Source organism: Nilaparvata lugens, chromosome 5 (genome assembly GCF_014356525.2).
Source record: "Nilaparvata lugens isolate BPH chromosome 5, ASM1435652v1, whole genome shotgun sequence".
NCBI lineage: Eukaryota > Metazoa > Arthropoda > Insecta > Hemiptera > Delphacidae > Nilaparvata > Nilaparvata lugens.
Window position 1 is genome coordinate 12,570,569 of NC_052508.1, and position 22,261 is coordinate 12,592,829.

The 22,261-nt window shown below is 36.2% G+C and overlaps 1 protein-coding gene across 1 annotated transcript in view; it reads left to right on the plus strand.

The window, feature by feature from the left end:
- The window catches only part of LOC111055403, a 273,287-nt gene that overhangs the window by 95,252 nt on the left and 155,774 nt on the right, over window positions 1–22,261 (plus strand). Inside the window, exons 5-6 of the mRNA XM_039429382.1 lie at window positions 15,513–15,761; window positions 17,652–17,853. Coding sequence (XP_039285316.1) covers window positions 15,513–15,761; window positions 17,652–17,853 — 451 coding nt within the window. The remainder of the gene's footprint in view (window positions 1–15,512; window positions 15,762–17,651; window positions 17,854–22,261) is intronic.

The window sequence follows — 22,261 nt, forward strand, 5'->3', positions numbered from 1 at the left end:
CTACATGAAACATTACTAGAAACATGAAAAATATATAAGGCCATATAAAGTTTACTTTCAGGGGAGGTTTAGCACCCCTAGGATCACTTGAAACATTACTAGAAAGATAGGAGTGGCCGTAGTCGAGTGGATCAGATGCTGGCTTTATGATTCAGAGGCCCGGGTTCAAATCCCGGCCCGGGCAAGATATTTATATCGGGCCACTCCCGTGTTTCGGATGGACACGTTAAGCCGTCGGTCCCGGCTGCCTAAAAAGCAGTCGTTAGGTCATGTCAGAGGCCCTGAAATTGATCAGTTGCGACCTGAAAACTCTGACACCAGACCTTAGCCAGCCAGGTCACTCGATATTATTATTATTATTATTATATTATTATTATTATTATTATTATTATTATTATTATTATTATTATTATTACTAGAAAGATGAAAAATATATAAGGCCATATAAAGTTTACTCTTATGGGAGGTTTAGCACCCCTAGGATCATTTGAAGTTCATAGGTTTCACTATCATCCTACTCAGGGTCAGTATTCTTATCTTGAATTATGAATTTATTCTTATCATCACTAATGACATTGAAATAGAGATCTAGAGGTCAATTTGTCATTTCTCGAAGTCTCTGTTCAAAATGTACATGTTAACTGTTTGAATGTAATCACTATTGCATGAAAATGTGCATTTGAAAAAAATGAAAAAAGTAAGGTTAGTCGTGACCTTACCCAGGGACCCAAAAGCATCATTTCACGAAAACAACGAGTCACAGAGCACTAACACTCTACATCAAATTTAAGTGTCTACTAACATTAATGTACATGGGTCACAATATACAGTAAAGTGAGCGGAAGCAAAATTATAACTAAAACAAAAATTGCTGGGTCCCTCGGACCCAGGGTCACGACTAGACGGTTAACATCCCATTCAACATATTTTACGATATTCAAAGATGAGATTGGAAAAAAAAGAATAAGGCTAGGCACACACCTGTTAGTCAAGACAAGACAAGACATGATCAGTCACAATACTTCACATAGTTGCTTATGAAGACATGTGTAATTGCAATGACTGATCAGTGTGTGTTGCGTCATAAGCAACTGTGTGAAGTATTATGTCTGATCATGTCTTGTTTTGTCTTGACTAGCTGGTGTGTGCCTAGCCTAAGGCTGGGCGTACACCGGTTAGTCAAGACAAGGCTAGTCATGCTTAGTCACAATACTCCACATAGTTGCTTATGAAGACATGTCTAATTGCAATGATTAATCAGTGTGTGCTGCGTCATGAGCAACTATGTGAAGTAGACTATTGTGACTAAACGTGTTTTGTCTTGTCTTGACTAACTGGTGTGCGACTAATCTTTCTACTCCTTAATCTTTCTTCTTTCTTCTTTTTTTCTTAATCTTCTTAATCTTTCTTGACTAATCTTTCACATGGTTTGTTCCTTTTTATAAAATTCCTCTTCTTGGAAGAAATCTGAAAAAAAACTAAAAAACCAAGCCTTTAAAAATGAAAAGTGGGTGATTTTCACAAGCTATCCCCTAGTTTGTGTCATTCTTCGGAGAGCAATCTGACATCATTATTGCTCCAAAAAACTGAAAAATTTCAAGTAATAAATACTTGCCAAAGTGAGTGGGTGTCCAAAGAGAAGAAAGGACCTTGCTCGGTTTCTGCCTACGCTTGCAAAAATTTATTCCAGGCTTGTTAGTCTAGAGTGGACAACACATTTTCTGTTAAAAAAGAGTCAATTCAGCTACTTGGATCGGCTCCAATTCCTAAAAGACGTTCATTTGCCAAGAAAAAAGCAGCTAAGTATCACACTTCGTCACTGCGTCCATTTACTCTTGTCTTCTCCAATTATTGTACAAGCTTCATGGAACATCCTACAGTCCTAAGGTTTCGTTCTTGCAGCAAAATAACTGTTCCATTTTCTTGTAAGCATTGAACTGAGATTGTTGTTTTATTTCCCGAAAATTATGTTATCAATGTGAGTCAAAGCATTGTTGAGAAATTCGATTCGATTGAGTTAGTCATCAATCCTCAAATAGCTCACTAAATAATTCATTAATACTATCAGACTAGAATACAAATCAATAATTGCTGTAATTCACCCCGAAGACTTCTGCTACTGCAAATATTGACAACAGGGTAAACAGCTAGATGGAAATTCGATGAGCGATGATTATTATAATAGTTTTTGAATAGTAACGATGATTATTATATAATCAGCATAATAATTTTTCAATAGAAGCGATTATTATATGATTATCATAGTAATTTTTGAATAGTAGCGCTCATCGGATTTCCATCTAGCTGTTTACCCTGTTGTCAATATTTGCAGTAGCAGAAGTCTTCGGGGTGAATTACAGCAATCAATTTGGATTTCCGTTCAACAATATTAATTAATTCATTTGCATATTCGAATAATTGCAATATCTCAGTAATCTCCATCTGTAGAAATAATTTATTCTCACACAGAAAGTCTTGAAAAAAGAAAATTACTGACACTAGAGGTACTAAAGACACTATTTGAATTCATTAGTGCGGTGTATGTTCAAGTCATGGAATAATGCACGTAATCAACTCAATGCAACTATAACTAATCCACATGACTTTCCACTGTTCTTAATAAAACAGCTCACAGAACAGTAGCGCGATTATGAGCGAGTTCTCCAGCCCGGCGGCTCACTATAGTCAACCGCACGAAAATAGTTCAATTGGAATTGGAACAGTTGAGTCCCCCTAACACTCCGCACGTGTAAACGTTGCCAATTCGTCAGATTTAAAACTAGAATATTAATTTATTCTCATCTATAATCAGATGTGGACAACGTTAATGAACTCGTATTTGGTGACACTTTGCACTCATCTGTTCCAATTTCATCGGACTATTCGATGAAAGTATTCGAAAGGTATCTTCGAGCATACAAACTAACAAACTCGGAAATGGACAACTCCTAGAAGGTGAAGTCAAAAGTAAGAACTTGCTACGCTCGTTCATACAGGGTAAACTACAAATAAATCTACACTTTCCTTATGATAATTTTCTCCAGCTTGTAGAATAAGATGTGTGGTGGGAACGCGCCAACCATTCTCCCCGACAACTGTTCTCCCCGACAGCCGATCACCTTTTCAAACCAGTTTTTAGGGTATCGGTTGTCGCCGGTCAACGCCGTCAACTGTTCTCCTTTTCGAGCAGGTTTCAGTAGGGGATCGGATGTCGGGGAGAACAGTTGTCGGAAGCGCTCGAGGAGAACGGTTGTCGGGAACGCTTCCGACAGACGTTCTCCTTCTTTTCAGTAGGAGAATGGATGTCGGGGAGAATGGTTGTCGGAAGCGCTCGAGGAGATCAGTTGTCGGGAACGCTCCCCTCACCACATCACATGAAATCACCATTCTGGCTGGCTCTCTCCTTGAAACTTGAAAATGAAGTCACATGAATCCTATGTATCATGCTATTAAACCAGATTACTAGATACTGTACTATACAACTAGTTCTGATATTCTGATCGTCTTTGTTAAGTTCTGATATTCTGATCATCTTTGTTAAGTCTATATTCAAATTAATATTCTTGTGCAATGTCAATGCACATTACTTCAAAAGTTCTGAAATGGTTTGGAATTAATATATATGAAATGAAATGCCCAATAGGGGATCAGATGTCGGGGAGAACAGTTGTCGGAAGCGCTCGAGGAGAACGGTTGTCGGGAACGCTTCCGACAGACGTTCTCCTTTTTTTCAGTAGGAGAACGGATGTCGGGGAGAACGGTTGTCGGAAGCGCTCGAGGAGAACGGTTGTCGGGAACGCTTCCGACAGACGTTCTCCTTCTTTTCAGTAGGAGAACGGATGTCGGGGAGAATGGTTGTCGGCATTGGCATATTTTCAGCAGGGTATTGGCTGTCGCCTACGGTCAAAATCAAGAGGAGAATGGTTGTCGGGGAGAACGGTTGTCAGCGACCCTGTGTGGTTCTATAGTCACCCTTTCAAGAAAAACTCTGCATCATGAGAAAACCACCCACATGATATATTTTTGTTTATTAATGGTGAGAGTAGACTACTTTATACTCCACTCTCAGGCCAGAACAAGCTTTCCACAAGAGGGAAAGTGGATGTCCTTGTTAGGATGTCTTAGTTTTATTATTTGAAATTCAGCCAGTGCTGGTGATATATGATGTTATTGTTGTTACTCTCGGAATGTTGTTTGGAAAAGTGGCCAAAAGGCTGCCGCCGTTGAGAGAGAGTGAGAGAAAAAGAGAGAGAGTGAGGAAGAAAGAAATAGAGAAAAAGAGAAAGAGTGAATGTGATGATGAGGAAGAGAGTGAGAGAAAATGTTAAGGAGTGTGCGTGAGAGAGCGTGTGTGAGTGAGACAGTGTGAGAGAGAGTGAGACGGATAAGAGAGAGTGGGAGAGAGTGTGTGTATGAGACAGCGTGCGAGAGAGTGAGACAAAGTAAGAGTGAGTGGTGAGAGAGTAGGAGGGGAAAGTAGAGTAGGAGGAAGAGAGATTGATTTCAGAGGGAAATTCGCAGTTTTTTCACATCGGAATGTGGAAGGATTCTTTCCTTTCATGAACCAACCTTACCATCGTAACTTAGCGCCCTCATCATTAATCTATATGACAGATTACCGCAATTGAGCACTTTGAAGGAACAAATCGAAACAAACGATAAAAAATGAAAGCTACACTTCTTTTGGACAAATTCGTAACTAATGGATCGTTCTGGTTGAGATGTTGTTTTTCTTCCGTATTTATAAATGATCGCGTTCTGATGAAAAATGTTGTGGGAAAATGGGTTGTGGGTGGAAAATCGTGGTTTGTTTGGTGTTGAAAAGAAAAAATCGCACACCTTCACAATAAATTAATGATGCTTAAATTTCAACTGAAAAGCACTCAAACCTTATATTCAATGATCACTTGTTACACTCGGTAACGATTTATATACTACAGCAATCCTGGTCTTTACTCTATGTTGTGAAAATAAAAAATAAAAGAATCAATAATTTGTCTACAGAGTTGTCATAAGTATTGTTTATTTTATCTTATCTTCACTTTGTACTGTATGCGCAATATTGATGCTATATTGTATCGTATACCGTTAAAGAAGTCAGTGAATTTTGTTGTTTTTTTATCGAAATAAAACCTATTATAATTATTATTATTATTCTCACAATCAGTTTATCATTAGAGTACAAAGTGAAGATAATATAAAATGAACAGTACTAATGACAACTTTGCAGACAAATTATTGATTCTTTCATTCTTAATTTTTCATTGATTGATACAATGGGTACATCATCAAAATGATAGGGAGAGAAAAAATTGGGTAACCTTGTGCTATTCCTCTTCCAAATTCAGATATGGTTACACTTAGTCCAAAGGTTAAGTATTGTGGTAGTTCACTTAACACAATTTTCAGTCCTCAATTATTTGTACAACGAGGATTTTCGAATTCAGATGTTTCAAACCAAACATAGGAGAAATATATCACATTATTATCACTAGAACAGGGAATATTCACATATTTGACCAAAGCGAAGTTGAGGTCTTAGTTTCGACTCCATCGGCTTTCGTCTGTTTGTTTGTTTGTACCGCAGTTACAGTAGCAGTTATTGTCCGATTTGGATGAAATTTGGTATGCAAGTTCTTTGAAACAAGGCGCAAAAACGTATGTGTAACGATTTTTGGTAAGACCTCCGGTTTTTTTTTATAATATTTGAAAAACCGTAGAATAACCTCAAAAGTTACTTTCTCGTATCTTTGAAGATACAGCAACTCATAACAAGCCATAACATTGAATCCACTTTTCATGAAAAACATCATTAGCAGCCTCCTGTCATTGTCACCAACAAACCCATCTTATTTAGAATCATTTTCCATCTCACCATCGTCTGTGAGACGATTCATCATCTAAATTGCCTACTGCATATTCCATTTTACCGTCAGTTGACCTATTTCTTATAATTTATTATTAGAAAAGTTGTAATATATGCTTATATTGTGAATATGGAGACGATATAAAGGTACCTCCTTGATAAGTCCGGTGCCCCTGCAAACAGTGTCTCTAGCACTTTCAATGGAGAAAATAATAGATGACATTGCTAGATCTTCACAATATACTGTACTTACTGGCCTTTCTCATTAGATTGAGCGAGGTCTACTGTTCGCAGAACTACTAGTATAGAAATAATTTGCAGGAATAAAAACAAACTTAATATTTTGAAAGCAAATTAATGCGAGTATGAATCTTCCAACAATTGTAAGGCAATTGATTATACATATGTATAAACTATAAACTATTTAATAGGCAAACAAAATTGAACAAATGTGATAGTCTTTGCATGTTTGTAAAAAATAAATATAATGTAAATGTGGTGGAGTGTGAATTGGAGGAAGCTAATGCGCTGAGTGTAGTGATCGAATTAGATAAGGGTTTGATTATACAAATCATTGCAATATATAGGTCCCCTAATAGTAACACTGAGGTCTTTAACAATAGCTTGAATAATTATTTGAATACGCTTCCTAATGATAAAGATATTGTAGTTATTGGAGACATAAATATTGACTTGTTGAGCATGGATAATGAAGTACTCGAGTATAGAAGTGTAATGAATTGTAATGGATTTAGTTCACTAATTAACAAGCCAACTAGAATATCCGATAATAAACACTCTTGTATTGATCATATATTTCTCAGAAGCAAACCAAGTTTAATCGAACCGAAAGCCGCTAATATCTTTAAAACAAACATCACTGATCACTTTGCGACCACACTTCACTTAAAAGTTGATGGTATAACATCCTCAAAATCCCCGTCACAGTCATTAGCTAAACTTACTAAAATTAATATGAGTAAACTTAAAGAATATCTGAATCAAGAAGAATGAAAAGCTCTGTATGATGATAATGCCATATACACAAATATTGATCCAATGGTTGAAAAATTTACTAATACACTTACACATTATATACACCTTTCTACAACCGAGATAAAATTGAGACATAAGAAGAAACTGCTTAAACCATGGATTACACAGGGGCTGATTGAATCTATTAATAAACGAGATGAAATTGCTAGGCAATTGAAAAAAGAACCATTTAACACCGTTTTGAAAAATCAATTTAAGACTCATAGGAATCTCTTAAATAATTTGATATATAAAACAAAGTATGATTATTACAAAAATAGAATCAATGAGTGCGGAAATAATACTAAGAAACTATGGTCCCATATTAATGAACTTCTGAATAAGAAAGGAAACTCAGATGATGACATACAATTAAAAGCTCACGAATTGAATGAATATTTTGTAAATGTTGGAAAAACTCATGCAGATGAAATACCTAAATATGACGACAACCAGTCCTCATTTCAATTTGAATACAAGAAAGACAACTCAAGATTGAATGACTCATTTTCATTAAGACCTGTAAATGAAACTGAAGTAAAAAACGCAATACTTAGTATAAAGAATAACACCAGTCCGGGTATTGACGGTATCAAAAGTAAAACTCTAAAGGAAATAGCCGACTTTGTCTCTGAACCACTCACTTTTATTGTAAATAGATGTTTTAAGGAGGGTATTTTTCCATCTTTATTTAAAATAGCCAAGATAAAACCTCTCTTTAAGTCAGGTGATAAGAAGCTACCGGAAAACTATAGACCAATTAGTATGGTGAGTTCATTAACTAAAATAATGGAGAAGCTAATAAAAAGACAAATTGTGGAATTCTTAGAGTCACATAAGATAATTGAAGATCATTAATTTGGATTTCAAAATAATAAGAGTACTAACGATGCTTTAATTCAGTTCTCGAACGCTGTGGCAGATCATTTAAATAAAGGAAAGAAAACTCTTGCTATCTTTATTGATTTGGCCAAGGCCTATGATACAGTATCTCATGAGCGCCTATTATGTAAACTAGAAAGGGGTGTGAATCAGGAACTACATTAAAATTATTTGATAGTTACCTTTCACGTAGGGCACAGATTCTAACTATTAATGACTCAGTTAGTGAAGTTATCAATGACTCTCCTACTGGCTACAGCCTACCTCAAGGTACAGTCTTATCACCAATCCTATTTTTGCTGTATGTAAATGAATTGTTGAAATTGGATCTGAGCGGGGGCGAGGTGTTTTCTTTTGCAGATGATACTGTTCTCTTGTTTTGCAGTGAAACATGGCACCAAGTGTATGGAGCCGCCTCAAGAGGCATCTCCTTACTAAAGAAATGGCTGGATATGAACTCACTAAGTTTGAATATTAAAAAAACAAAATATATTGCATTTTCAAGAAATATAACTGGCCAGGAAGATACGGCATGTAAACTGAAATTGTATATTAATTGTAATGAATTTGATGTTAATACTGGTTGTTGTGATTGCCCCGAAATTGAAAGAACGAGTCACTTGAAATATTTGGTTGTTATAATTGAGCAGGGATTTAAATGGAAGAAACACATAGATTACCTTTGTGATAGATTGAGGTTTGTATCTTATAAATTTTACAAACTAAGATCGATCCTTCGGCTACCAATGCTGAGAATGGTGTACTTCGCTCTGGTGCAATCATTGCTACAATATGGTTTGGTGGTTTGGGGAGGTAAGTTCGATACGCATGTAGCTCCTTTATTTAGAGTGCAAAAAATGATAATAAAAACAATATTGAATAAACCAACCATTTATCCCTCAATGAGTGCTTTCAAGGATATTAGAGTCATGACAGTAAGACAAATGTATGTTTTGAGCGTGATTAAATATTTTTGTAGATACAATTTTAATTTTATGCAATTAAATAATGAAAATCATAGGACTAGGTATAATTTGTACAAATTCGCATCATATGTTTCAAACCTAACACTTATTCGTAAGCAATTAATTTATATAGCTCCAAAACTAATAAATTCTATTCCACCCGGGCTTATCATAGAACTACCTTCCAAAAGTGTACCAAGGAATATTAAGAAATGGATAACTGAGAGTCATTATTTTGTTTTGTATATTGTGTAGATAATTTAATTTACATCCATTGTGATTGTACTACTATTCTGCTAAATTTAAGAGTCTCGATACAAAGCTTGATTAATTCTCTTAGAATATAAGTTGTAATTTATTTATGTTATTTTGTATACATCTTTTTTTTGTTTTAATTAGATGTGGATGACCGAAGTTTGACAATATGCTACTCCTACTGGCGAACAAGTGATTTTCACTTATGCCAGTGGTCTCATTTCCACCTCTTGTACCTTTATTTTGTTGATAGAATGTAAGTAAACTAGATTAAGGTACATTATCCTAAATTTTGTAATTGTTGAATTTTGTGGAGGAAATAAATTTGATTTGAATTGAATATCATTTAAAATTCAATTTAGTTGCACTGTGCAGCGAAAGTACACCATAATAATTGATATACGTGATGTATACTGTCAACATAAGCCTCCATTCCCACCAGAGTAAGTTATTAATTCAACTCAACTAAGAGCTCAATTTTCGTCGTCACTTTATAGCTCTGCATTAATCAGCCCTAATCCCATCTAACGATTTGTCACAGCTTGGACAATCTAGGCCGTCTTGGACAATTTGTCAGGACTTGGACAATCCAGCAGCCCATCTTAGGCTTGGGCTGCTTCTTCATTGGTGTTTTTGTGAGCCTGGGATCTACGTCATCATCTGGTGGATTAGCCGCGGGCGCATGATGTCCTAAACTGTCGCGGATCTTGCAACAGCAATTTGTCAAGAGCTGTCCTGTACCCTCACCAAATCTCATTCTACTCCTCCACCTATTTGTAATTCTCCTCTTCCTCCTATTTGCCCTCACAAATCTCGTTCTCCTCCTTCTCTTTCTCCTCCTCACCTTACTTCTCTTTTTACTCCAACTCCTCACCCTCTTCTCCTTCTTCATCTACTTCTCCTCTTTCTCTCCATTCTCTTCATCCTTCTCTTTTTCCACCTCCTCCTCCTCCTCCTCCTCCTCCTCCTCCTTCTTCTCCTCATCCTTCTCCTCCTCCTTCTCCTCCTCCTACTCCTCCTCCTCCTTTTCCTCCTCCTCCTCCTCATCCACCTCCTCCTCCACCTAATTCTACTTCTCCTCCCTCTATTCGCCCTGACAAATCCCATTCTTCTACTTCTCATACTTGTCCTTCTCCTTCTCCTATTGGAATTTCTCTCACTCTCCCTTCTTTCCCTCCTTTCACGTATTCTCTCTCTCCTTCTTCACTTTCTACTTCTTCAAATCCTAATCTACCTTCTCAATTTATTAATTTTTTCTTTCCTACTTCTCATCTTACTATTCCTTTCCCTTCAACTGACCACCTCTTATTTGTAATTTCCCTCCTCCTCTTCTTCCTCCTACTTCTTCTCTTTCATTTCATTTCACATATTTTCAATCTCGCTCTACACCTACATCACTTTTTTCTTCCTCTCCTGTATTTTATTTCAATTTTACTCTGCCTTTTTCTCCGCCTCCATCTGAAACGTTTACCTTATCCACATTATCCTTTTCTTCCCCTACTTTTCCCTCTCCATCACTCTTCCACCACCTTAGCGATATTACCTCCTCCTGCACCCCGTTTTCCTTCTTCTTTCATTTCTACTTCTCAATTCCTTCTAATTTTCTTTCTCCTCCTACTCCACCTCTTCTTATTCATCCTTCCCACTTCTCCTCCACTTACTACTTAGTCTTCTTCTCCTCATTCTCTCTCTCATGCTAATTTTTTTCATTCTCCTTCTGCTCCACCTCTTCTTCAATCCCCTCATTCTACTCCAGCTTCTCCTTATCCTCCTCCGCAATTCCATGTTTTCTTCCTCTGGTATGTTTAATCTCTGACCTATCTTATTCCTGCTTATCCCCATTTTCCTTCTTTGTTTTTCACCTTTCCCACAATGCCCTCTATTTTTCTTTCACTGCTGTCCATTTCCCAAGTTTCTTCCCATTCGTAGTTCTTTCTCTTCTATGGTTTCTATACTATTCCGTCTTATCCTTGTTTCCCTTTAACTTCGGTCTCATCTCTTCTACTCCTACTTAATTTCTCTACTGTATCCCTTTCTCACCCTTCTCACTCCATTTCTCTTCTTCTTCTCCTACTTCTCCTTTTACTCTTCTTCCTTACTCACTCACTTCTTCATCATCCTCCATTCACTCCTCTCCGTCTTTCTCCTTCACCTACTCCTCTACTTCAACCTTCTATCCCACTTTATCATTACCCCTTCTTAACCTTTCATTCTCTTCCCCCCTTCTCCATACTCCTTCACCCCCTCCACCTACTCGACCTTCTTCTTCTCCACCACCATCTCCCTCAACCCAGCTGCAGCTGTAATCGTCGCCTGGTCAGGATCAGAGACGTGATAATCCATGACAGTCATAAATCATTCCGACTTTGAATTGCCAGTTGAATGTGAGTGTAGATCAGCACAACCCACTTTATCATTCGCGTCTACATTTTTGATTATATTCATGACTGCTACTTGCACACGTTTATCTGCAGGGTTTAGGTGGACAGGAACGTGCCTGACATTCGTGTGACGTCTGATTTCGAGTCATATTGGTGATGGATTTAGCCTGAAGATTCATATTCTGGCACGAAAGTTACAAGATGAATAATATATTTTGATCGTAATAACTCTATATTGCCAGATGAAATGATAAATCTTGGTAAGCATGATACAGTCTTGCACAGAGTTTAAATTTTTTTCTTCAGCTGGAATGCGATTGTTTTCTATATGCGCTTGCAATATTATCCTGTTTTATCCTCAAGAAGGACGAAGGAGTAAGGGTAACCGTCCACTGGAACCGTTTTCAACCGATCCGTTCGGCCGTTGGATCGGACGAATCTGCCGGCCGTTAATTCGGCCGAATATGGTCGTCCATTGGCGCCATTTACGTCAGTCTAGTTCTCGAATTTACTACTATATGGGCCACATCATGAGGAACGACTCCAGGTACTTCTTTCTACAGACAATCATCCAAGGAGAAATCGATGAAAAAAAAAGTCCTGGAAGGAGAAGAATATCTTGGCTGCATAACTTTAGAAAGTGGAGGGGAAAAACATCAGCTGAACTCTTCCGCATGGCTGTGGACAAAATTATGCTTGTCATGCTAGTTGCCAACACCCGAAACGGATAGGAACCACAAAAAGAAGATAGCCACCACATTTCTCATAAACAATGATTATGTTAAGATTTTGAAAATTGAATAAACAAATATCCACTAAATTTGTTATTCATCACAATAATTTTACCTTCAGATCCTATTTGTTCAGCAATCTCTGTCCACGGATTCCTATGAACATCACGACGATGTTATTTTTTGTCTCGCATGGACCACAATGGAAGATGCTCTTGAACCAATTTATCAATAATTTATTATCCATTGTCCATACTCACAACTTTATAAAACAGAACAACTTCAAAAAACAAAAACAAACAAGACTGTGAAACAATTTCAATTTAGGAACACTTTGTTGTCTCAGCTCGACTAGTTAGTTCGGCCGGATAGAGCCGGAAATTTGCATTCAATTCGGATCGGCCGGAGAACGGCCGTGCACGGCCGTATGAACCTGTTGCAATGGACGAGCATCTACTCCTTTCTTTGTTGGGGGATCGTTCGGTCGCGTTCGGTAGTTTTCGGCCGATGCTAGTTCGGACGAAAACGGTTCTAGTGGACGGCCCACCTAAGTCAATTTCGTTGGGCAGGGAACTCGATCCGAATCATAGTTTGAAAAATATTGCCATATTGTACAAAATCCTGATGAATTTCCTCATGCTTGTATGGTAAGAGAGAAAATCAGAAAAGATTTTTTGAGAAGAAGGCTTCTCTGATTTTTGTTTTCGTGGCATCTATTCACGGTCAAAATTCAGCAGACTCTTGTGCAACTGAGGCTTATACATCCAAAATAATATCAATCGATATATTCTCACTTTTATCGATTTATAATCAATAAATTCAATTATCCATATAAGAATGTGATCTCCTACCATGAAACAAGAATATTATAGTGGAAGGAGCTGAAGCCCGTATAACTTCAAAATGTGGTCATTTCAAGCATATTTTTTAATAATCTTTGGTAAGTAAGAAATGAGTAATAAGATATTATATTTTTTTGAATAATATAACAACCAATACATCTTTATCACAACTGAATTCCCGTTCCATAAGCTACAATAGAAATTGGGTTACAGGACTGAAGAATCATCCTGTATTTCTCATAATAGAACTGTCATACTTTTTTCTTATCAGTACATAATAAACCATAGACTAAGTACATAGTCTTTGTGATAAACTAAGTTATATCAGTAACTAAGAAATGCGTAATGACATATCATATTCCTTTTGGATAATATAATAACTATGCATTCTTATCACAACAAAATTTAGGCATTAAGGTACATTTATATATTTTAATTATTTATTCATAATTTCTACAAAGTAGCACTGATTAGGCGAGAAAAACTAAGGATACTCCTTGTACTATTTCTCTCCCAAATTTAGATAATAATTAAAAGTCCGAAATAGGGTTATGGTTTCACTTTTCTAAAATTTAGTCTATTCTTACTAAAAAACAACGAAAACTAAGAATTTTAAATTTTGACGGTTGTAAACAGAATAGAAAACAAAAATATCACACTCAAATCACCTCATCGTAAACTGGGTTGAAGTTCGTCTAAAAAGTCACTCTGTACTTCTCACAATATAGAACTATGATAGAACTATCATACTGTTCTCTTATCAGTACATGCATGATGTTATACGAAATTCATGATGAAATTTGAAATTTTCAAATGTTATATTCTTATTACAATTGAATTTCCGCTTCAAGTTAAATTGTTAACTGGGTTAAAAACTCAAAGAAGAAATCTCAAAACTGTGATTACACGATCATCCCTCATCATTCTCAAATGTAAATCCCATATAAGTCTTTCCCCAACTCTTAATACTCCCACTGAAAAGTTTATACAGTTTCTTCAACCCTTATCAACACAACTGCTACCAAACTCGCATGCTCATATTTATGCACAGTCTTAAACAAATATCAACTGTACTAATTAGAGCTCTCAAAGACGGAAGCAGAGTGAACTGCGCAGATCGGGAATGTAATCTTGAATCAAGAACAAGAAGTAGTTAGTCCTAATCTCGCAAACTTGTCGGGAAAGATATTATGGATGACTCCTACTACCCTTGTTGTTTTCGACTCGGTCTTCTCGAATGAATTTGGGGTAATGTGCTGGAGAGTTGAGTTATATTATGGCGTCTACACTTGCTGAATAAACAGCTTGTGACTACCACAACTTGAGAACAATTTCAATAATGGGGAGCTTGTGGTAATTTCGTGGTTTGACCTTGGGCAGTTGGTTGTATTTCGCAACCATTTATGTGTAAATTATCGATTAACTTATTTATTGTTCATCTGTAAGCTTCCTTCAATGTGTTATACAGCTCACAACGTTGGAAAATTCCCTTGAATGTGAAAACTGGAAATTTTGTGAAGTGAATAACTACAAGACTTAACCTAGTTCGGACTAAGTGTAACTTTATCTGAGTTTGGGAGAGGAATATCACAAGGTTACATTAATTTTTCTCTCCCCATTTTTGATGATGTTCTTATTGTGTGAATCAATAAAGAATAATGTGATATACCACTATGAATTACCAGTTGTTCTATGAACAGTAGACCTCACGCAGTTTTTTCATCCACAATTATCTGATGTCACCTGTTCTAGTTGATCCAGTTGAATGAAAATTCACAGTTGAATCATAATTTACTCTTAGAAACTGTTATTTGTTTTCTCCAAAATCAAAAACTCACGTTAATAAACTTAGTTCATGTGATTATCTTTCCATCTGATAAAAATATTTATCAACTATTTTGAAATTATTTTCTTCATTCAAGGAAATTATAATTCCTTCAGCATTATTCAGTTCATTCATTTTCTTTTATTTTTGATCACCTATTAAATTTGTTATTCAAATTTGAGAATATTGATACTGATGGGCACGCATCATGAAAAATATTGAAACCCTACCTCATAGAAATAGATATTGCCAGACATCTGTGTAATGTATGCAATCAGGACTTCCTATATAGGTTATATATAGGAGGTCCTGATGCAATGCATAATCCACTTGTCGGCTGAGTGGTTATGAATATTTCTATAGTCTGATTCATCCTATCTTCAAAGTAGATGATATAATATAGTGATATCAGAGTATGGAGGAATTCCTTTTCTCTTTATATTATCCTTAAAATGCAAAATTTCAAAAAACATTGTGTATACATCGACGCGCAGTTGAAAAAGGAATATTCCTGCCAAAGATTATCGAATTCTATCAACGCGTTTGGCCGTAATCGCGTTACATACAGTCAGACAAAAGAAAATCCGAGTTAAAACATAGACCTCACTAAGTTTGGTCAATTACTGCAATGAAAATATGTATTCAGTTAGTTATCTGTAGATTATCGATTTCAAGACGAACAAATTTTTGTCATAAAATAATATTGAATTGTATATTTATTTGATTTCAGACTGGTTCCCGGGTTGGGGCCGCATCAGTCGACAGCCGAACGACGACGGGATGAGCGATCAGGACTGCGTCGAACTGAGACGTGCCTATCATCACACTGGAGGCCACACGTCAGGCCTCACGTCAGGCCACACAGCAGGTCACGTGTCAACGGCCACGTCACTGCCCGTTCTGGCACAGTCGTTCATGTGGAACGACCGCGACTGTCGGACGCCCAACCACTTCCTCTGTCAAAGGATTACTATTGAAGGTTAGTGTTTGTTGAACGAGCGGAAGCGAGTTCTCACTGAAGGCCAAAGTCGTTGTCCGTCTGTTTGTATGTTCTACAATAACTTTAGAAAAAATTGATCAATCACCTTCAAATTTTGAACACGTATTCTTTGAACATTTTTACAGGTCAAGTCCATTGGGCAACAAAACTGACTCACACCTTCGTCCTTCTTCAGGACATAACAAATAACATTGAAAATGCATAGGAAGAACATCTATCTTTTTTTCTCCAGGGCTACTTTTAATATGAATAAAAATATAAATCTCAGTACCCTTTCAAATTATTTTGTCACTACATTTTTCGTACATGTTGAGCTGCGTTCACACCAAAGTTTGTAACAAAATATTAATAACTTGATCCTTATAGATTTTATTAGATTGCACGGAACTTGACAAACACATAATTATGTTTATCATGTGTACGATAAGTTACGTTCAATCAAATAGAATCTATAAGAATCAAGTTATTAACATTTTGTTAATAACTTTGGTGTAAACGCAGCTCAATGCCATTTCCAAGTCATGTTTTTCAATGGGAAACATTTGATTTGATTCATCAACTAGTCAGCTGAAGAATGCAATTACAACAGTTTTCCCATTAATTTATTCATAAGCTGATATGAGGGTTTTTGGAAGCTATTACACAGATCTTCATGCACGATCAGAGGGACTCTAATTTGATCTTTTGAATTTGGGCTATGTTTCAGTTACTTGTTCATTGATTTGTCTTTTTCAACCTATTCAAATATTTGGCAATTATTTAGCGAGGAATATCGTACGTGACTTGGCCATGAATGGCTCTTGCAGGGCTCGCATGGAATCCCAGTCGAGACGTTGAGCCGGCTCTTTAAACGACCACTCTCCGGACACATGACTTAATAGCTAACCCATTATATTGAGCGAACAATCTCTTTATATCTGTTCATTTTTTTATATTTTTATATCTGGTTATTTATGTTCAACGGATTTCGAAAACGGCTAGCTAACGATGCACACGAAATTTGGAACATAGTAGGTTTATGATTTCAAAATTCGATTACACTAGGTCTCATCCTTGGGAAAACTCGTTGAACGACATTGAAAGACGTCTGCCACTACAAATATTGACCAGAGAACTAAATAGCAGAAGGCAATTCGAAGAATGAAACTGTCCAAAAATAATAATATTCCGGCAGTTGATTAACTATTCTAACTTTCACTATTCTATTGTTTTATTAGAATTTTCCATCTATGATATGATAAATAGAAGAATTTTGTGATACACGTACGGAATAGGAAGGATCCCAAAAAATTACAAATGACACATCATCACGTCTGAACTAACCAACCGATTATCTTGAAATTTCACATGTAGATTCTCAATTTAACAAGGATGGTTATAGGTCTATCTTCAATTCTTCAAGATTTCAGTACGTCAAGTTTTCAATTGGACCCTTGCGGAGTACGCGTTACCTGCTGGTCTTTGATAGATATACACTGTATGTATTTATTCATCTGTCTATTTATTTACTTTTAATCTATTTATTCATTCATCCATTCATTTATTTATGTATTTATTCACTTATCCATTTATTCATTTATCAATCTATTTCATCGACAGTCACGAATCATAATTACAATATAATATGATTGGGGAGGAGACAACAGGCATAGCCCAAAACTGTCTTTTTCTCAAAATTTGATGAATAAATGTTTCGAAAAAAGAATAAGGTTATTATTTCACTTTTAACTTTGAGAATTACATGTTATATTATGAGGATATACTTGATCACAGAGGGGGCATCACTGAATAAGATCTCTACAGTGTTGAGAATTCATTCTGTTTCATACTTTCGAGATGTTCATTTTAGAAATATCTATTCAATTACAGGAGGAGGATCTCTAGACGAAATCGACTGGGAGTGCAACAAGACAGTGATCCTGTCGAACGAGCAGCCGAAAGCAGTGGTGACCAGCCCCCTGTTCCCCCGGTACTACCCCAACAATGTTGACTGCAGCACCACCATCACGTGTCCACCCACGCATCGCATCCTCATCGAGTTCGACGAACTGGTTCTCGAGGCTGAATCACTGTGAGTTTTCAAGTTTAACACCTCGTTAACTTTCTATAATAAATGAATAGAATTTGACGTTGAAAACATCAAAGTCTTATTCTTTCAATTATGGAGAAATACTACAACATCTCATACCATACAATCATATTATTGGAAATATAATTGTTATTGGTAAGGACTTTCGAATATTGCCGCGTCATTTTCCTAGTTTGAAATTTGTAGTTCCGATTGATTTTTATTTTTGGCAGTAATTAACTCCCATATCCCGTTTCCCCTACCTTTTTGTAGCCTCTGCGTCTCTCTTGTAACCAGTCTACACCTCGCTGCTGATGAATGAACATCAACCAGTTCATACCTCCTCCTGGAATGATTAATCCAATAAATAAATAAATAATCATGAACTAATCAATTAAAAATTCTGCATAAAGATTCTGAATTTATCCAGGAAGGATTTAGGCCTATTTTAATGTCTATCAATCCATCAATTTCAATTCGATTATCAAAACAAATGCAAAATTATTATTATGACTATTAATATTTACAATGCGAATGACACTAATGCAATAACATTATAGAAGATAAAATAGTAAGGTAGTCCTTGTGCTATCTCTCTTCCAAATTTATAGGTGACAAAGTCCAAGATAAGGTTAGATTTTCACGTGTACAATTTTTATAATATTCCAGTCCAAAATAAACATGAAAACTGAAAAAATTTGAATTTGGATGACTTGAATTAACAAATTGATCCATTCTAATCAATAACCACTTGGAATTTATTCAATATGTGATTTAAAGTTTTTGTAATGATGAAAGCTCAATCAAATGATATGTTTACCGACTTGATCTATTGATTTTGAAGTAGCGAGCAGGACTTGTGGATAAAAGATTGATTTAGTCTAACTCCAGTCATTTTTCTTCGCTGTTAATTTGATTTAAATAAAGATCATCTACGTAATCTAAACAAAATAATGAATAATTATATTACTATCGTACCAATCATTTTTTATATTATTGTCAATCATTCAATAGGGAGATACTTCCGATTCTCAGCATAGAATTATGATTAAAAACATGTGTTTTTCACAGACCCTTGGGAGTGCGGGTTACACCAGCTCGTATAATGATAAATGATTTATTCATTCATTTTATTCATGTATTAGGTTTGCAATACAACGATCGGAAAATAAAAAAACAGGCTATTTCCCAAAACTCCTTCAGTATCAAAATTTTGTATCAAATTGTCAAAATATTATTCATAGGCTACTAGATTATGTTCATTTCAACTTTTACACCAATTCACAATCTGAAAATGAAAATTAGAATAAAACAAACAATTTTAAATTTGGATAGATCGATAATGAAACTTTCGTAAAAACATAAAACAAACTCTAAATCATAGAGAAACGATAGCATAAGTAGATATCCCATGGTATAGGGCGTTTATGTCGCAACTTTTACTGTTATCCCAAGCCGATAGTTCACGTAGTTCTTTCCCATGCAGCTGTGTGACGCTGGTAGTCTCTCAAATTGTGCCGTTCATACACTCCAACAAAACAGAAAAATTTACAATAATCGACAGTAATCGGCTTGAGATAAAAGTAAAAGTTGCAACATAAATTCCCTTTTTAACATGGGATATCTACTTACGCTATTGTTTCTCTATGCTCTGAATTCACAGAATAAAGAATAAAGGCACTTAAATTTCGAGCTCAAAAATATCCCGTTCACCTACATAACCCATGACTAATAAATAAATAAATAAATAACAGCTGAAATATATGATTTATTATGTTGTCTGATCGTTCCTCTCTGTGAATCTATATAAAAGCGAAATGACACTCACTCACTGACTGACTCACTCACTCGCAGAACTGAAAATCTACCGGACCAAAAACGTTCAAATTTGGTAAGTATGTTCAGTTGGCCATTTAGAGGCGCACTAAGAAATCTTTTGGCAATATTTTAACTCTAAGGTTGGTTTTTATGGGTTTAAAGTTCGTCTTTTAGCATGTATATTCTTCTTATTCCAATCTCTTAATTATAATTGAAAAATGTCCATAGCATATGTTACCATGGAACTATAATCTGGAGAGAGTACCTCTTCGAAACAGTTTTAACTGGTAACTAAATTAATAATTTTGTCAGGTTGGCATAGAGTTGAGTTGACTTTGTTAGGTTGGCACCAAGTTGAAGATTGAAATGCATTTATCGCAGAAAAATTGATTGGGCACTGCTACTTCAATCAGAGCTATTCCTGGGAATATATATATCGCCTGATATGGCGAGCCCGCTGATCTCATTTTTTCACGGGACTAGACGAAAATGGCGAGCGAAGCGAGCCTGTTTATTTACGGGGCTCCATAGGCAAAGCCCCCTGGCTAGACGGATATGGCGAGCGAAGCGAGAAGATACCTTATCTATATAATATATAAAAGCGAAATGGCACTCACTGACTGACTGACTGACTGACTGACTGACTGACTCACTCACTCACTCACTCACTCACTCACTCGCATAACTAAAAATCTACCGGACCAAAAACGTTCAAATTTGGTAGGTATGCTCAGTTGGCCCTTTAGAGGCGCACTAAGAAATCTTTTGGCAATATTTTAACTCTAAGGGTTGTTTTTAAGGGTTTTAAGTTCGTCTTTTAGCATGTATATTCTTCTTCTCCCAATCTCTTAATTATAATTGAAATTCCCATATCATTTATGTTACTATAGAACTATAATCTAGATAGAGTACCTCTTCGAAACAGTTGTTAACTGGCAACTAAATTAATAATTTTGTCAGGTTGGCATTAAGTTGAGTTGACTTTGTTAGGTTGGCACCAAGTTGAATATTTAAATGCAATCATCGCGGAAAAATTGATTGGGCACTGCTACTTCAATCCTGGGAATATTATATTACTAGCCGTCAGGCTCGCTTCGCTCGCCATATCCGTTTAGCCAGACGTTTAGTCTGGACCCCCGACTGGATTGTTCTAACATATGATAAAAATGCTCAAATGAAAAATGCAGGCGAGCGAAGCGAGCCTGCTGATCTCATTTTTGGACGATCCAGTCGGGGGTCCAGGGGGCGGGGCCCCCTGGCTAGACGGATATTGCGAGCGAAGCGAGCCTGATTTCTTATCTGATATAATAGCGAATATATAACAGTTAATTTCTCCAGAAAGTGTTACTTGGCACTCACTATTTCATCCCAACCCATTCATTATGAAAGACGATAGAGAATGATAGATGACAGAGCACAGTGTAGACTATCCATTCACATCTGTCCAACTTGCACGCATTACCTTGATGATATTATGATCACATCTCACATACTGTCTACAAACTTCCATTGTCCCGAGAATAGGTGTGATAGTGTCAAAACTATCAAGAAAGCATTTGCCCATGCGTTAGTAGTTGGTCACCACTGACTTCAGACTACTTAGTATGGTAGTGTTCAAACTACGGCGAATTGTATGCAACCCGCCCGACAATAAACCAATCACAAGAAGAAGAAGTCTAACAAACTGTCCCCAGAAGACAAGAATAGAGTAGGCTATGTCTTCTTCTTTTTCTACTTCTTCTTCTTCTTTTTCTTTTTCTTCTCTTCTTCTCTTCTTCTTCTTCTTCTTTTCTTCTTCTCTTCTTCTTCTTCTTCTTCTTCTTCTTCTTTTCTTCTTCTTCTCTTTTCTTTTCTTCTTTTCTTCTTCTTCTTCTTCTTCTTTTCTTCTTCTTTTCTTCTTCTTCTTTTCTTTCTTCTTCTTCTTCGTCTTCTTCTTCTTCTTCTTCTTCTTCTTCTTCTTCTTCTTCGTCTTCTTCTTCTTCTTCTTCTCTTCTTCTTCTTCTTCTTCTTCTTCTTCTTCTTTTCTTCTTCTTCTTTTCTTCTTCTTCTCTTCTTCTTCTCTCTTCTTCTTCTTCTTCTTCTTCTTCTTCTTCTTCTTCTTCTTCTTCTTCTTCTTCTTCTTCTTCTTCTTCTTCTTCTTCTCTTCTTCTTCTCTTCTATATCATACATAGGACTAGATTATGTTCATTTAAACTTTGAAAACTTTGTAAACCAATTTACAATCTGAAAATAGTAATTAGAATAAAACAAACAATTTTAAATTTGGATAGATCGATAATGAAACTTTCGTAAAAACATGAAACAAACTCTAAATCATAGAGAAACGATAGCATAAGTAGATATCCCATGGTATAGGGCGTTTATGTCGCAACTTTTACTGTTATCCCAAGCCGATAGTTCACGTAGTTCTTCCCCATGCAGCTGTGTGACACTGGTAGTCTCTCAAATTGTGCCGTTCTTACACTCTCATCCAACAAAACAGTAAAAATGTTCAATAATCGAAAGTAATCGGCTTGAGATAACAGTAAAAGTTGCGACATAAATTCCCTATACCAAGAGATATCTACTTACGCTATTGTTTCTCTATGCTCTA